The sequence below is a fragment of the Acinonyx jubatus genome, chromosome D2 (genome assembly GCF_027475565.1).
Source record: "Acinonyx jubatus isolate Ajub_Pintada_27869175 chromosome D2, VMU_Ajub_asm_v1.0, whole genome shotgun sequence".
Taxonomy (NCBI): Eukaryota; Metazoa; Chordata; class Mammalia; order Carnivora; family Felidae; genus Acinonyx; species Acinonyx jubatus.
The window spans coordinates 44,707,195-44,725,506 of NC_069393.1; the positions used below are offsets into that span (position 1 = coordinate 44,707,195).

The 18,312-nt window shown below is 37.8% G+C and overlaps 1 protein-coding gene across 19 annotated transcripts in view; it reads right to left on the reverse strand.

Annotated features, from left to right (window-relative positions):
* Positions 1-18,312, reverse strand: part of PTPN20 (protein tyrosine phosphatase non-receptor type 20) — a 113,462-nt gene that overhangs the window by 15,744 nt on the left and 79,406 nt on the right. For 13 of the 19 annotated variants that reach the window (XR_008292066.1, XR_008292065.1, XM_053207134.1 and 10 more), the window contains 3 exons: positions 16,725-16,873; positions 13,638-13,728; positions 1,353-1,687 (listed from right to left, as the gene is read on the reverse strand). Coding sequence is in view for 17 of the 19 variants with exons in the window: in XM_053207134.1 (XP_053063109.1) it covers positions 1,353-1,687; positions 13,638-13,728; positions 16,725-16,873 (575 nt within the window). In the remaining 2 variants the exon portion in view is untranslated. The remainder of the gene's footprint in view (positions 1-1,352; positions 1,688-13,637; positions 13,729-16,724; positions 16,874-18,312) is intronic. The other 6 variants (XM_053207139.1, XM_027062504.2, XM_027062505.2 and 3 more) reach the window with 2 other exon arrangements.

An 18,312-nucleotide genomic window follows, 5' to 3' on the forward strand; every position in this document is an offset into this window, starting at 1 on the left:
TCATAGATGCACATTTTATTGCTACTGAAAATTTACTGGTTCCAACTTCATCATCTCCAGCAACCCTTTTCCTAGTCATTGTTTGGACTCCAATCAATTTCTTTGATCCTCTTGTCACGCTTCCTGTTTAACTCCCCATCTCTTTCATTCCTGTTGAACACATGTATCACTTTCCTGCTAATCAAATCCACTTATACCAATGCTCCTATAAACCATTCCTTTTGTATCTTTTGATTCTATTAAAGCAAGAAATCTATGAGTTATTCTAGATCAACACTTCCCACTAGAACTTTCTATAATGATGCAAATTTTCTAAATCTGTGTGACCCAATATGGCAGCCATTAGTAACATGTGACTAAACATTAGAAATGCAGCTGTTGCAAGTGAAATATTGAATTTGTTGTTTCATATAAATTTTAATGATTTGAATTTAAGCTTAAATAGCCACATATGGCTTCTGTATTGGATAACTTAACTTCTGACCACTCCTTCTGTCCCTTATAAGTCATAAATCACATATAAGTCTGCCAATTTTATATGAAAAACACCAAAGTCTCTGCTTTTCATCTCCATGCCAACTGCCCTGCTTGATCATGATACCTTCTGACTAAAAGTCTTCAATGTCTCCCAATTATCTTCATAATAAAGTTTGTGCTTCTTAGCCAAACTCCAAGATACTTCATGTTATGACTGGTCCCTGCTTACCTTCTAGAGCTTCATCTCACCTCTCACTTTTCCCTGAGTTAAACTGTTAAACTTTTACATTCCCTAAACACTTAACTACTTACATTTCTCCATACACACCGCATTTCATATCTTGATTACCGACTTCTTATTTACATCTTTCTTGTTTGGGTAGTTCTCAATCCAGATGTTCCCTCCTCCAGTAAACCTTCCCCCGAACCCTAAGTAAAGCTAAGTACTTCCCTTCCAGGCCCCAAAGCATTCCATACAGATCTCAGTATTACCACAGACCACAGTAACTAGGAGTATCAGTAAGGATACCCGAATCTCCACTACTTGGTAAGGTAGTGATAGTGCCTGGCACAGTGGTTAGCAATATACCTGAAAGACTCAATACATATGTCATACTAGGCAGGAGCAGCCAAAGTGCATCCCAGGATTAGGCAACTTCCAATACTGATGGTCCCTGTCCCATCTTCCCTGTTTAGGTTTTTCATCTCTCCAGTCAGAGTTTGGTGTCTTGGTTTCTAGCACCAGGGAGCAGTAAAAACAGGTTACTCAAAAAAGTACCCCCAGTCTGTAACACAACCTAATCCTAACTTCTCCTCCTGATATGTGGCTTATCTAATGAAATATACATCTAATACTGATTTTTTTTAAAACTTACAGACTTCCTCACAACTTGAAATATTCGGATGATGAAACATTGAAGTATCTGGTAGTTCTCCATGAAGATACGACAGTTTTTCAATTCCAAAGGCTTCTTCATAGAAATGGGCCAGTAATGGTGGCATTTGACAACTCCACCTTCTATCTCTTTGGTTATCATGACAATAACATTAGAGTTATTCTCTAAAACCATTTGCCAGAAGTCATCTGTGGTACTTGGCAGTGGTCCTTGAGCAGCAATATAAAAATACTCTTCTCCAGAATTCATTATTCTAATATAACTAGCATTGATGTAGTCTTTGTTTTCTCCAAGAGGAACACGTGTTGAATCATCTATCATAAAAACAGAAATATCTGGTAGATAAAAGAAAAGTAGGAGATACAATACACCCTGGATTCATGAAAGTATTTCACACTGGTAAATTCATTCATCTCTTTGACAAGTAGAGAAGATGGCATAAGAGTGTCATTTCAAGAGTTATAGGAGTCCATGCATTTAAGTTCTTCCCTCCCCCAAACATAGTGGCATGACCTACAAAATACACAATGAGTGTTTTTTGTTTTCATCTGTTTCTACTAAATAGACAAGGTTGCCATCGGAATCCAGACACTTTGAGAGATTTCTGTTAGATATGCCACAGGTATGAATAAGCCAAGGGAGTTACCTAACTCCTTTGAACTGAATGCAGCCAAGGAGGAGCCCTCTGAGGGGGCAAGGGAATGCCATTCTCTATAAATCCAGACAAGCTGCAAGCCCAGAGCAGTAGGGGCCAGGATTAAAAAAAAAAAAAAAAAAAAAATGACTGTGATAGTTGATCAGATCCAAACCCTAGGATTAATGGAATTCTACCAATGCCCCAACTACATGATAGTCAACTTTTATATCCATCCTCAGCATTCACTGGGTGAAACAGTATGTAATCAAAGCAAAGGTATTATGGCAAAATGATGTTATGAAGGGGATTTGCTCCAAGTAACATGGGACTCATGAAACATGAACTATTGCAACAAATATGAAAGAGGAAGCCAATTACTTGGCCTACTCACAAACTCCATTGGCCCCAGAGCTCTTTCTTCATTTTACATAGACATCTGGACCTCTGGCTCAACCACTGCTCCCACACAGACAATAAATGCCCTCAGCAAAGGACAGACCTTCCCTGCCAGGCAGTGGTCTCACCAAGAGCCCCTCCCTATTACTCAGAGTCCTGTGGGCCACTTATCTGGCAAATAGGGTATGACTGAGATAACTAAACAGGGCCTTACACAAGTTCTGATAGAACCCTTTTCAAATTCCAACATAGCAAACATAAACTTTCCCTTGTAAATATGAACAGATAGGAAAAACAATCACTAGATATATGAAGAAGGCTAGTACTTCACAAAAGGATACAATTTTTAAAAATCATAGCAAAGGTTTTCCTTCCTATTAAGAGGGAAGAATACTTTAAAAGCTATTTTCATTTAAAATGAAATACAAAAAAGTTAGAGAGGGAGGGAGCCAAACCATAAGAGACTCTTAAAAACTGAGAACAGGGGTGCCTGGGTGGCGCAGTCGGTTAAGCGTCCGACTTCAGCCAGGTCACGATCTCACGGTCCGTGAGTTCGAGCCCCGCGTCGGGCTCTGGGCTGATGGCTCAGAGCCTGGAGCCTGTTTCCGATTCTGTGTCTCCCTCTCTCTCTGCCCCTCCCCCGTTCATGCTCTGTCTCTCTCTGTCCCAAAAATAAATAAACGTTGAAAAAAAAATAAAAAAAACAAAACAAAACAAAACTGAGAACAAACTGAGGGTTGATGGAGGGTGGGAGGGAGGGGAGGGTGGGTGATGGGTATTGAGGAGGGCACCTTTTGGCATGAGCACTGGGTGTTGTACGGAAACCAATTTGACAATAAATTTCATATTAAAAAAATAATAAAAAAACAAAATGAAATATGAGAACATTATTTTATTATTTAAAAAGAATGACATGTTATTAAATTATAAAGGAGGTAACAAAAGCAAAAGGTCTTCCTCATATATGAACATATATACAAATACATTATATTACTTTATATAAACATATAATAATAATAATAATAATAATAATAATAAACCTGGCAAGTATTCACCAAAATACTAGTGGCTATTTTATTACCTAATTGTTTATAGTGAACTTGTACTACTTTATAGTAGAAAAGTATTTATTTTTAAAAGGGAGATTAAATGTGTGAAAATCAAACAATCTAAACTAATAAAAGCTTGCCTTCAGATAAAAACCACAATTACTCAATTAAAACCTCTAAAGTGAGAAGTGAATAGAAAAACAAATTAGTGATTTAGAAAATTGGCTTAGAGATTTCCCCATGAACTCAGAAAAAAAGATGAAAACAATGATAATAATGAGTAATATGTTAGGGAGTACAGAGCATATAAAGAAAATACATAAAAGGAATTTCAGAAGCAAAACTATGGAATACACAGTAGTAAGGAAATAGTTCAAGTGATCACAGGAGAAATGTTCCCCTAAGGGAAGAGACAGGTGTAGAATTTAGTGCTCACATGCACCCAGGCCCAAGCAGCATGTATGTATTCTGCATGCATCACCTCATCTGAACTTCAAAACGATCCTTTGAATGAGGTAGATTATGCATGCTTTTCAGATGAGACACTTTCACTCAAAGTGGCTAAGTAATTTGTTCCCTATTATGCAGCAGTTCTTCTAGATTCCACAGTCTCCGCAAGTAACTCTATGATCTGCTGGCCCTCAAGGAAGACTCAAGGAAAGACCACTTCAAATGCCAGACAACATTACTGAAGACGGCCACTAAGACCTCAAGACTAGCGGAGCATGACGTCACAGAGACAGGAAGCAAAACTTCGCTACTGGATCACTAGAGGTCTTAGTGAGCTGTGCCACTCCCATTTCCAGTTCTCAGTTCCTGAATCCTGGCTGTGGCAGAAACATATACTGGATGCTAATTTGGAGCACATAGGACCTCCAAGAGAACACTGCCCCAGCCCTTTAAGTTACCGCCACCTAGCTGGCACTGTAACTGAGTCTTCAAAAAGCCATGTCACTGTTCTATCAACCCAGCCGCTGTAGGAGGATGAGAAGTATGTTAAGACCAGTGAATTCCATGAGCACGAGTCCACTGCCACAAATCATTTGCCTCAAGATGAGCTCCTTGGTCAGAGGCAATGCTGTGTGGACTATCATGACGTTAGCTAAAGCATTCTGTGGGTCTCTGGAGGGTAGATTTGGTAGAAGTACTGCATGCAAAGAAGGCAAATCCATACACAATATCTATTCTGTAAAAAAACAAACAAAAAAAGGCACTGAAAAAAGCACTGTTCCTTCTGTGATAGAAGTAGTTCAATGTAATCAACGTGCTGTCAGGTATCTGGCTGAACACCCTGGGAAAGAGTGCCATATTGGGGCCTCACTGTTGATCTCTACAGCTGACAGATTGGGCACTCAGCACAGGCCACAGCAAGGTTGACCTTGGTGACTAGAAGTTAATGTTGCTGAGCCTACTCATAACTTCTATTCTTGCCAGAACATCCACTTTGTTCATGAATCTACTGGGTAATGCACGGGTGACCGGGAAAGTGACTGGTATGCACAGAATGAGTCATTCTATCCACCTGATTATTAAATCCTCTCCTTAAGTCACCCTTCAGTGAACATTCACATACAACACAAATATCTTCATTATTTTTGCCCATCCCAAGAGGTCTAGCCACATACCTCTTCCTCAAGAACTCCTTGTAACCAACTATCCAATCATGTTCCTTCCAAGTCCCTGACCATCCAGCTAAGCCATGGGCCACAGCGCCTGAACTGGTACAGATTTGCACCTCTGGCCATTGCTCCTTCCAAGCAAAATGGACAACCAAGTATACTGCCCAAAGTTCTACCAACGGAGAGGATTTCCCTTCACCACTGTCCTTCAGGGATGTGCCCTCCAAAAAGTCCGTAGTGTTGCTGCTGTCTACTTCTAGGTGGTACCTGCATATGGTGCAGAACCATCTGTAAAGAACATCCCAATTTTCTCTTCCTCAGTCAACTAATCATAGGGAACTCCTCATGAGGTCACAGATGCAGGCTGGAAGAGAGGAGGTAAAGGAAAGAAGACCATGGACAGTTTGGTCCCTTCATCTAACTTACTTGTGCCTTCAAGGCTGGCTCAAACCCAACCTTGTATCTACAACTTCCATTTGATGATGGAGTGCTGCTTTGCACGCTCTACTTTCTGGTTTGATGGCCTATAGTTAAGTGTCCAGTCTCTACTAATACCTCATAGCAGGCAAAACTGTTCCTTAAAACAGTATACACAGAGATTGGCAGGGCTTTTCTAAAAGCCCATGGCCTGGGCTCTGATCAGCCATAGGGGCCCGCCAAAGGCTCAAAACAGTACCCCTAGTTTCCACTGACATTGCATCTACTGGATCAACTGAGCCACTTGTACAGCAGCCTGGACTTGTAGAACTTGCACTTGTCCTGGGCTCCACTCAAAACCCGTATTAGTGAAGGAGCCAGCGTAGCACACTGAAATGAGGAATATACTGTCTCCAAAGTCCAAAGAGGTTCATGAGGCATTCTACCTCTTTGGGCTATAGGAGAGGCCAGATGCAACATATTACCCTTCTCCTTAGAAGGGAATATTTTTATATTCCCCACACCACTGGACCTCTAGAAATTTCAAAGAGGTCGAATTTTTGTTAGATTCATTTTCCACCCTGTGACACACAAATGTCTTACTGGTAAGTCTGGAGTAGTTAATTGCTACTTCTTATTCCCTAGATTCAATCAGCATAATGTCATCAATATAATGGACCAGTATAATGTCTTAAGTAAGGGAAAGGTAATCAAAATCCTTGGGAACTATGACATAGGGCTGGAGAACTGATCTATTCCTGAGATAGGGCATTGGATGTGTATTGCTGGCCATGTCAGCTGAAAGCAAACTGCTCCTGGTGGTCTTTACTAACAGATATGGGGAAAAAGCACTTTCCAGATCAACAGGTATACACTAGGTACCAGGGGATGTAATAATTTTCTAAAGCAATCAAATCACACCTGGTACAATGGTTGCAGTTACAGTCACCACCTGCTTAAGCTTATAATAATCCACTGTCATTCCCCAAGATCCACTTGTGCACAGGTCAAATAAGTAAGATGAATGGGGATGTGGTGGGAATCACCACCCCTGCACCTTTTAAATTCTTAATGGTGGCACTAATCTCTCTGTGCTCTCTCAAGAATGCAGCATCGCTTTTAGTTTACTATCTTCCTAGACAGAAGCAGATCTACAGGCTTCCATTTGGCCTTTTCCACCATAACTGGCCTCACTCCACAGGTAGGGATTCTGCCAGTTGCTGAGTATGACTGTTCCAAGTATGCATTCCAGAACTTCAGAAATAACCACAGTGGTTCAGAACACACCGAACCCACTAGGAAATGGACCCAAGCTAAAACTCCGTTGCTTATCTGACCTCCATAAGTACCCCTCTTCCTGGTGGGCCAGGGTGACACTTTTGGTCTCCTGGAATTAGTGTCAGATTAGTGCCAGCGTCAGTAGTACTGGCAAACAAGACTCTTCTGCATTTAGGGGTTTGATGTGCCTATCTTTACCAGGACTTTGCCATATGTTCTCAGTTTTTCAGAATCCCATTCTTTCTTAAATTCTATGCCCTCATTTTAATAGCAAACACCCTGCAAAGTATGGAATTCAAATTGCAAAGTAAGTCAGCCATTCATAGGATGAGACCCTGGGTTTGATTTTCAACATTCTGAGCTCCATGGCTACAGGAGATAAGGGTTTCTTTCAGGGAAAACATGAACACTTTTAGGTCATTTATGTGATGCTTGAGCTGGAAATTCAAATCCCTGAGATCATCCTTTTTTTCCCCTACTTGGCATAGCACAATTAGAAACAACCAGCCAATCTCATTATATTTGTTAGTTGACAAAAATGTTCTAAGGTATAAAATACACAGTCATCCAGACCTTGCTTCTTATAAGCATTTATAAAGGAAAAGCCAATGGTGAGATTTTATTTATCTCTGTTACCATTATTACACCATGGATTATCACTGTTCTCTTTACTACTAGAAATAGAGTCATTAGTGCCTTTAAATTTTATCAGAGTAGGAAACCAATTCATAAAACTCATCCTTAAGATTCTGTTCCTCTAGAATCATTCTTGGTACCAAAATTTATATTAGTCAGTGTTCTCCAGAAAAACAGAATTGATAGGCCATATATATATATATATATATATATATATATATATATATATATATACAGTAGACAGATTTATTTTAAGGAACCGGCTCACACAACTATGCAGCCAGTCTGAAATTTGCAGGGCAGGCTGTCAGGCTGGAGATCCGAAGAACAGCTGATGTTACAGTCTTGAGTCCAGAGGCAATCTGGAGGCAAAATGGCTTCTTCCTTGGGGAACTTCAATCATTTTTTCTTAAGGCCTTCAACTGATTGGATGAAGCTCATCCATATTAGAGAGGATGATCTGAATTTCTTAAAGCCCAGTGATCTAAGTCTTAATTACGTCTAAAAATACTTTTACAACAACATCTAGACTCATGTTTGGACAAATATCTGGGTAGTGTGGCCTAGCCAAGTTGACATATAAGATTAAGCAGCACACAAGCTAAAAATTTTAATAGATGATTGGAAGGAGGAAGGTTTTCTTGAAACTTAAATAAGTTCCCTAGAAGACCAAATGAAAGAAAGCAAGAACTAAAACTAGGTTGGGGGTGGTGGGGAGGAAGTATATGCAAAACTACCAAGAGGCAAAAGTAAAGAGGTAATTAGGAAAAAGATGAAAGCCTTAGAAAAAAGATCCAAGAGACCAACCCTACAAATCATAGGAGCTCCAGAAAAAGAAAAACAGATTAGAGAGAGGAAGACCAATTACTAAACAACTGAAGAAACTCTCCTAGAGCTAAAGGAAGACTGAGTCTTCAGATTAAAAGGTTCTATGAATTCTACATAAGACCAATGAAATGAAACATACATGGTAACATTTCTGAATTCCAGGAAACAATTAAAATGCCATAAGGTTTATGAATGAAAGAATATGTTTCTTACAGAATAAGGCCAGGTCGCCTGGGTGACTCAGTCAGTTAAGCGTCTGACTTTGTCTCAGGTCATGATCTCACGGTTCGTGGGTTCGAGCCCCATAATGGGCTCTATGCTGATGGCTCAGAACCTGGAGCCTGCTTCAGATTCTGTGTCTTCATCTTTCTCTGCCCCTCCCCCACTTGTTCTCTCTCTCTCTCTCTCTCTCTCTCTCTCTCTCTCTCTCTCAAAAATAAATAAACATTAAAAAATTTAGAATAAGGTCACGATACCATCGTATTTATTACCTGAAACACTGGAAGCTGGAGGACAATGAAGTAACACTCTGGAAAACAGTGAGGAGGTTCCTCAAAAAATTAAAAATAGATCTACCCTATGACCCAGCAATAGCATGCTTAACTTTATAAGAAACTGTTAAACTCACTTCCATTGTAGCGGATGTAAAGTGTATCTCATGTAAAATGTATCTTATTATAGTTTTAATTTGCATTTTCTTACTGATTAATGATATAAACATCTTTTCACATATTTGTCATCCATACATCTTCTTTCAAGCAGCCACTTAAATATTTTGCTCACTTATTGTTGGGTTATTTGTCCTCCTATCAAGCCACAGAAATTCTTTACATATTCTTCTTTTTTTAATTAAAAACATTTTTTAATGCTTATTTATTTTGAGAGCAAAAGAGCACGTGAGAGCGAGAGCGAGAGCAAGCAGGGGAAGGTCAGAAAGAGAGGGAGACACAGATCCAAAGCAGGCTCCAGGCTCTGAACTGTCAACAAAGAGCCCAATGCAGGGCTCGAACTCACGGACAAAAGAGATCATGACCTGAACCAAAGTCAGACACTTAACCGAACAGAGCCACCAAGGAGCCCCAATTTCTTTACACATTCTAAACAAAAGCCCTCTGTCAGACAAATGTTTTGAATGTGTTTTCTCCCAGTCCGTTGTTTGCCTTTTCATTTTCATAACAGTACATTGAAAAGCAATATTTGTTTTAAATCAAAGAAGTCTAATTTGTTTTTTTCTTTTGCAATTTGGGGTTTTTGTGTCCTATTAAGAAAAACTCTGCCAAACCCAAGAACACTAAATTTTTCCCAAGTATTCTTCAGAAGTTTTATGGTTTTAATTCATATTAGGCCTATGATCTATTTTGAGTTAATTTTTATGTAAGGTGTGAGATAAGGGTATAGTTCATTTTTAAATATATGAAAATGCAACTGTCCAGAACCATTTGTTGAAATTACCCTTTCCTCATTGCTTGCATCCTAAAATTCAGATATCGTCTGCTCTGCCTTCCTTGCATAACTGTAGACAGCACTCCATGACATATATGAAAACGTGCTCTGTAAAGTGGAAAACTAATAGAAATCTAAGTCACTATCATTATTAGTTAGTTCTGAGTAGATCCTGACCCAAAGACAAGAAACAGAAAAAGTATTAGGCCATGACATGTGGTATGGCCCCACTCTTTTATTAGCCTTCAAAACACCTTTTAACCTCAGAGCTATTCCCTCTTCTGTGAAGTAGAAATTATGATATCCAATGGTCTACTTCAGGAGGATTTCATAAAGATTATATAAGATTATGCATTTTAAAATGCTTTGCAAATTATAAAATGCTATACAAATGCAAGATATTTACTTTATACCTAAAAATCCCTGGGTACATAATAAGGCCCATTCCTGCTTTGCATAGTAGTATAGGGCCATAAATATGACTGCACAAGCTGAAACTTTGCAAAAGATCTTAATAATCAACAGGACAAATTATGATTGTTCTATAACCTTTTCCAAGGCACTATTTCTTCTTAACTCTATTCTTGTTCTATTAGGATTTCATCCCAGTGTTACTACTTTTCCTTTCTTTGCTTCAATTCATCTTTGTTGACCAAGCAACTTTTGATAACCCATTTTTATAAAAGGTAACGTGGGCTTATCACTAAAAAATAAGGAGGCAAAAAAACTATGCGCTTTGCTATCTGTGCATGAGCTGAGTAACAGGTACACAGTGACCAACTGCAGTAGTATTTTAAAAGAAGCAAAAAAAAAATGACATGGTTAGTCACTGATCATGTGCACATCTGTTATTTACATAGTAATCTGCAGACTGAAGAGCTAGAAGTGAAGTTTGTACTTTATGCAATTACTCATAGTTAATATATTGTGATCACTGAAATTTGAATTGTGTTGTTGGGGGAATGGTGTTCTTCACTAAACACACTAACTGAAATTTGTGCATACTGGAGCCATGCAAAGTGAGGCTTGCATATACTTGCAGTGTGCCAAGATATGTGAATCTCCCAATTAGTCTTCCCAGCATTTGAAGAGAGGAATAAATGAATTATTTTCCTGGCTTTCTTGATGTGATTCTTTTTGAACCTTCTCTATTACTTCAAAAAATGTGTGGTGAAGAAATCAAAGAAACCTTTGAGGAACCTGGGTGGCTCAGTCGACTGAGTGCCCAACTCTTGATTTTGGCTCAGATCATGATCCCAGGGTCCTGGGGTTGACCCCTACATTGGGCTCCACACTGAACATGGAGCCTGCTTGAGATTCTCTCTCTCTGTCCCTCTGCCTCTCTGTCCCCCGTTCACATGCACATGCATGTTCTCTCTCTAAAAGGAAAAAAAAAACTTTCTATGATTGTTACTTAAGGAGGCTTATTTGAGATTAAATTACACTGTAGTATAAGGCAGATAAATCAGTGGGCTTTAAAACAAAAGTTGACTGAATAACAACTGATTTTCTTCTAAGAGAAAATCAAAGGGTTTTACATGATTTTCCTTAGTTTTAGCCATTGAACTTTTGTTTTGTTTTGTTTTTTTTATTTCAGGAGTAAAATTTAGTGATTCATCACTTACATACAACAACACCTAGTACACATCACAACAAGTGCATGCCTTAATGCCCATCACCCATTTAACCCATCCCCCCAACCCAGCTTCCCTCCAGCAACCCTTGGTTTGTTCTCTAGAGTTAAGAGTCTCTTGTGGTTTGCCTCCCTTTTTGCTTTTATTTTATTTTTCCTTCCCTTCCCCTATATTCACCTATTTTGTTTCTTAAATTCCACATATGAGTGAAATCGTATGGTATTTGTCTTTAACTGACTTATTTTGCTTAGCATAGTACATTCTAGTTCCATCTATGTCACTGCAAATGGCAAGATTTCATTCTTTTTGATGGCTGAGTAATATTCCATTACATATGTGTACCATATCCCCTTATCCAATCATCAGTTGATGAATATTTGGACTCTTTCCATACTTTGGCTATTGTTGATAGTGCTGCTATAAACATGGGGGTGCATGTGCCCCTTCGAATCAGTAGTTTTGTATCCTTTGAATAAATACCTAGTTGTGTAATTGCTGGTGCTATTTTTAACTTTTTGAAGAAATGCCATACTGTTTTCCTAATCACTGAACTTTACTTTTTGTATCTTCACATCTTTTTTCTCTTTAGTTGTCACTCTTCTTGTACCCAGAGTAAAGAGTTCAAGCCAGATCAAATGTCAAATGTACCCCATATCCTAAAACAAGCTTCTTGTAATCCTCATTTTAAAGTCTTGTTTGCATTTGGTTCCTTGAGGGCTCACTGCACATGTAGGTGTAAGAATTACATAACTGGAACCTCTGACTTCTCAGACTAGCACCAAATTATTGGTATTATCTCTTAAACATTACCCTGATTTCAGGCATATTCATCAATGTACTTCTGCACACTCTCCCCACAGAAGATAGCAGAATTAATATTTTAACTATCTGGGAAGGTACTCATTAGTCTATAATAATAAAGCTATTTTAGATCTGAATGAACCAACTAAACATAAAGGTATTTATCTAATTATGGCAGTCACTATTCTACCCTAATTTCTATGATAACCACCTCAAGTCTAGTGGGAGAAATAGGAGCATAAATAGATAAATAAAATATAATTTGGTAAATTGGGGAGGTCAGTCACAAGATAGTATGAGACTATTAGAGAAACACCAAACCTAGCTTTGAGGAACACAAGGAAGCTCGGGCTGAGCTAGCTCTGAAAAACAGTAGGAATTACCTCAGAAAAGAAAGGAGGATGGATGGTTCTTGCAAGGACCACAGGTTCAAAGGCCTGGAGACAAAGAAAGAGAATGAATTCCAGAAACCAAAAGAGGTTCTGTCAGAGAGCTGTGGCAACAGAGGTGGAATAGATGCCATGATGCTAAAGAGCTTTACCATGACAGTAACAGGGAGCCAAAGAAGAGCTTGGAAGGGATTTGTGTTTTAGGAAAGTCATTTCAGTAGCTGCTGTGAGTAGATGGGCATGGAAGCAGTGAAGAAGACAGACCAGCCGAGAGATGAAATCGGCTCAATCCAAGCAGTGGTTAGAACTGAGACATGGGGGAAGATTCTGGGGGTATTAAGGAAGTAGAATTAAAAGGGCTTTGTGACCACTTTTGAATATTGCGCGTGACTCAAAGTTTTCTGGTGTGGACAACTGGGTGGTTACAGTAAATAAGATACAGGAGGAAGGAGAAAGGTCAAGATGGAGGAAGAAAAATGGTAAAGTAACACGAAAAATATTTTACTTTGAAAGGAATGTGAGGCATAGAATGAGATTTCCTGCCTAAAATTAAAAATGTCTTGTATTTTGTTTCTACTCTTTGGATGGCCTGAGACAGATAAATCCTGTGAGCAACTGGGTGGGAAGGAGAGGGGCACTAGCTTCACCCAGTACAGGGAAGCAATGTGGAGGGCCCTTAGAGAAAATCAAAGAGCAAACTCCTATTGCAGGGTAGATTGGCAGTTTTATTGTCCAAGGCAGAGGATATAAATAGCTCCACTGTATCCGTGTGTCTAAACAAAATGGCCAAGGAAAGTGGTTAGGGCTTGGGGTACCAAAAGTAAGAGGTGTCTCAGACTACTAGACTTTATATTTTGGATATAGTTCATGGCCTGACAAGTAGCATATGCATAAGAAGAAGGTTTAAAGACTTCTGTAAATAACCCTATGTTAGTTGCTGGAAGAAGTACCTGGAATAGAAGACTTGAACTTGACCATGTTCTAGCATATTTAAGAATATGCCCAGGCTACCCACTAGCTAGCTACCAGAGCTCTTTGTCATGATCACAGGTCAAATGCCTAATACTGAAAGCCATACAACCCACTTTTTATCTTTCCCGCAATGTAAACAGGAAAATAAAACCATTTTTAGCTTACATGGAAGAACATCTCGATATCTGTTTTTGTCTCTGTTGCGTAGGTCATTCCCAGAGTTGAACTCACCAGGTAGGTTCTGAAAATCTAAAGTCTTTAAAAGGTAAGAAATATAAGTCACATATTTACTACGACAAAAAGAAACAAGAAAAAAAATCTGCCTTTGCTTAGTGTTCATGATCCTTAAACCTCTATATGGCATGACCCAATGTTAAATGTGTTGTATGATAAGTGAAGTCAAAACCGCATTAAAAAATACTACAGAAAGGGGCACTTGGGTGGCTCAGTTGGTTAAGTGTCTGACTTTGGCTCAGGTCATGATCTTGTGGTTCGTGAGTTTGAGCCCCACATCGGGCTCTGTGCTGACAGCTCAGAGCCTGGAGCCTGTTTTGGATTCTGTGTCTCTCCCTCTCTCTCTGCCCCTCCTCTACTCATGCTCTGTCTCCCTCTCTCAAAAACAAATAAACATTAAAAAAATACTATAGAAAATACCTCAAATTTGAGATGTCAATCAACAAGTTGTTTGATAAGAAAATGCTAATCTCTCTAAAGATGCTTTTTTCCCTTAAACTTCAATATTTTTCCTTTTTCATAAAAAAGCCAATACAGAACATTCCCTTCTTGGACTTACCCATAAATCTATTATTTTATAAGCAAACAAATAAAAATAACAACAAAAAATATATATATAAACATAAACCAAAAAAAATACAAGCAGACTCACAATTTACTCCTTGGCCCATGAAGGAATTATCAGGTATCAATTAAGGAATTCTCCCTTCCAAAAAAATTTCATTACCAAGTGTGAATTCAGTAAACACTGATTGAACATTTAATACATACTCAGCACTTTTCTAGATACTGGAATACAAAAATGAACCTGAAAAATTTCCCATCCTTAAGGAGCTATCAGAGCAGTCAGAGGGGGACCTATGAGATCAATGTACAGAGATGCTAGTATGATGGTAGCACTGATGACTGTCATCAAAAGTTAGTCATATGACAGTATGTGTGTGTGCGGAAGGCAAGGAGAGCAGAGGTGAGCAGGTACCACTCCAGGTAAAAGGACAGGAATAAAGGCACGGGGGCATACATCTCCTCTTGGGGAAATAGTGAATAGGATGAGAACAAGAGAACAGAGAACATGATCTAGCCCAGAGGGAAACGAAAACTACCCAGGAAGGCCTCGTTTCATATACAAAAGAAGCAGAGATGTATCCAGTCCTAGTCTATGAGAATATTTGTGGATAAAGCCTGTGAGTCTATACTTTTCAAAAGCTCTTCAGTAACCCTTCGGTAGCCAACCTGGCACCATCAGTCTTTAAATAAGTGCTGGCAACCACTGACATGGCCGATGAGAAGCTAGAGAAGGTGTTAAGCAGTAGGATAGTAAGATTTTTACCCTTTTAATTTTTATGCAAATTAATCCTAAAATTAATTTGGGAAAAAATATCTGTAGGAAGAACTAGAAGAATTTTGTAAAAGAAGAGTAAATGAGGGAAGACTAGTCTGAACAAACAGTAAAAGATCCCATGAAGCTACACTAATTAATAGAGTTTGGTAACAGCATATGAATAAACAAATCAATGCAAGAAGTCCAAGAATACATTAAAGTGTATATATCACTTCAGTATATAATAAAAGTGGCCTTTTACATCACTGAATAGAAGTTTCAAGAGGATCTTGGGACAAGAGGATAGATATATAACGTGGGGTCCCTAACAAATACCTTATAAAAAATTAAATTCTAGTTGGATCAAAGATTTATACATTTTAAAAAATTTATACATTTTAAAAGATATTAGTAAGAAACATGAAATAATTATGATCTTACAGTGAAAGGGCATCTAAAGGATACAGAAAACCCTGAAGTCCCAAAAGATTGCCGTATTTGACCACTAAAAAATACCTCTCTTCTTACTAAATGTGTATGTGCATGTACGCACATGTATGTGTGGCACATACAACAAGGGAGGAAAGTTACCATATAAAGCACATACAAAAGAGACAATTTCTTCATTATATAAAGCTATCAATTGATAATAAAAAGAATAAACATTAATTGAGCAAAGAATTGGAACAGTTCACTAAAATAAATATAAAAGGCTTAAAAAAAATATGGAAAGTAATTCCTCTGTTCCCAAATAAGTGTCAATTAGATCATCAACAAGAAATCATTTGTCATGTAAGAGATAAGCAAAGATCCAAAAATTAAATAGCACAAAATACTGGTGGTCTTCCTAGTAATTTGTTCTAAAGAATACTAATACAGGGGTGGCTCAGCCGGTTAGGTGTCCCACTTCAGCTCAGGTCATGATATCATGATCTGTAGGTTCAAGCCCCACGTCGAGCTCTTTTCTCACAGCTCAGAGCCTGGAGCCTGCTTCAGATTCTGTGTCTCCCTCTCTCTTTGCCCCCTCCCCCGTGCTGTCTCTCTCTCTTACTCTATCTCAAAAATAAATAAATATTTAAAAAATTAAAAGAAAAAACAAACAAAAAACAAAGAAAGATATACTCGTGATGGAGTCTTTCATTAAAAAAAAAGGATACTCATACATATGTACAGGCATATGAAGCGGGGTAACTGCTGTTCATAGTAGCCTAGAACAATCTAAATGAGCATGATAGGGGACTACGTAAAGAAAAGAAAGCCTTTAGAGCTATACAACTAACTATACTATGCAACCCTTAAAAAGAATGAGATTTTAGGAGATAGAGCTATATGTACTGATAATATATTTGGAAATTATTTCTCAGGTGACACATTTTTTTTTAAGGAAGGAAAGGGTAATGGTGAATAAAGTACATGCTAATGCTTTTCTGGACATTTGGATGACAAAGTTAATAGTGGAAAGGGAGCCTAGGAAGTCAAGAGAGAAAAAAAGATACTTTATCCATTTTATAACCTTTCATGCTATTTAACCTCTTTTTTTAACTATATACACCTATTTCTTTAAAAACAAACTTAATATTTAAAAACAAAGACAAAGTACTCAATTTAAAAAACACAGAAAAAAAAAAAAAAAAAGAAAAAACCCTCTAGTAGTAATGTGGAAAATCAGAGACTTTTGTTAAAACCAAAATATTTACCATAAATTCCTGGAGGATTTCAAATTCTGCTACTTTTTTCTCAAGCACATTAAAACAATCCTTGATGGTTAATTGCTCATGAAAACTGAATATTAATGGTCGAACATGAGCCAGCTGAGCTAGCTCCCTTTCAGAAACAATTTGTATACCTAAGAAAAAGAAAAATTCACATTTGTAAGTTACTTGTATGTATGTGAAGGGAGATTTTCTTTCTGTTGTTGCTTTTTCTTAAATAAAGGCACAGCCACCTATGGATTACTGGAAATTTGTGTTTCCAGAAGTGAAGAAATCTGTTACTTTGAAAGAAAGTATTCTTGGTTTGAAAAATCATGATTATGTACTTTGAAATTACACAAAACCCACTATTCTTGGAAAAACTGTTAAGTGCCATATAAATAAAAGATGCTATAGACTGAGAAGTGTTCTATTTAACAATGTGGATTGAGTATATGTATTGACAATTATGCACAGCAAGCATGTGCAAACAAGACTTGGATGGGAAAAAGTGAGAACTTTTGTCTTCCCTCAGACCAAGTATTTAACATCCCTGGAGTTTGAGAGGAGAGGATGTGGAGAGTCTAACACACTTCTCACTCTAAAATAGATCAAGGACATTCATGTACACACAGACATACAACACAAATACACCCCCCACAAGGATAGAGAGGCTCTATGTGATATCACTAATAAGACTAAAAAATATATATAATATATAACTTGTAATTATGTATTATATGCATATATATACATTATATAGTTACACATTTATAACCAATAATAATAGAAGAGAATACATGCTATTCAATAGTACACATGGAGGGTTTTTTTTAATGATGATGTTTTATGTCATGTTGACAATCTAGATTCCAAACAGCCGAAATTTTACAGATCATGTCCACTGACCAAAATGCAATAAATCCAGAAGTCAGTATTAAAAGAATATTTTTAAAATTTCAGAATTTTGAAGTAAAATGCTCACGTGAAGCCAGTTCTCAAAATCTCTTTTCAAAGCCAAATAATATGAACAAAAATAAAGTTAACACCAGCAAATATATATATATATATATATATATATATATATATATATATACACACACATACAAGAAGCAATTCCACAAAAGAATGGGGATAAAAAGTAAAAAATTCTAAGAATGTGCACAGCCCTGTGAAACTCTTCTTGTCTTGGAACCCTATTTTAACCAAAAGCTCTTTGTAGGGGTGGAAGTGAGGGACTGTTGGTTGGGAGAGATAGTCACAGAAATCCTAAAATTTCTCACAAATATCTCTAACCTGAATATGAGAGGAGATCTAGGAAGCCTAGAGGGGGAGCTAAAGTTCTGCAAGAGTAGAAGCCATTTTGATCATCGTTGATGCCCAACAGAAAAATATTTAGAGCTTCCCATGTATCCCAGCCTTGCTAGAACAAAAGCTGAGAGAAGGGAGAGAGGAAACGAAAGAAAAGGTAGAATGATTGTAATGGACACTGTTGTTGACTCTCCAACACTGATTCTACCCTGATGGTTAGTTAAAGCCATAAGTGATCATTCCACAATGACTCCCTTGCCAGTGAATAATTCACAATATGTAG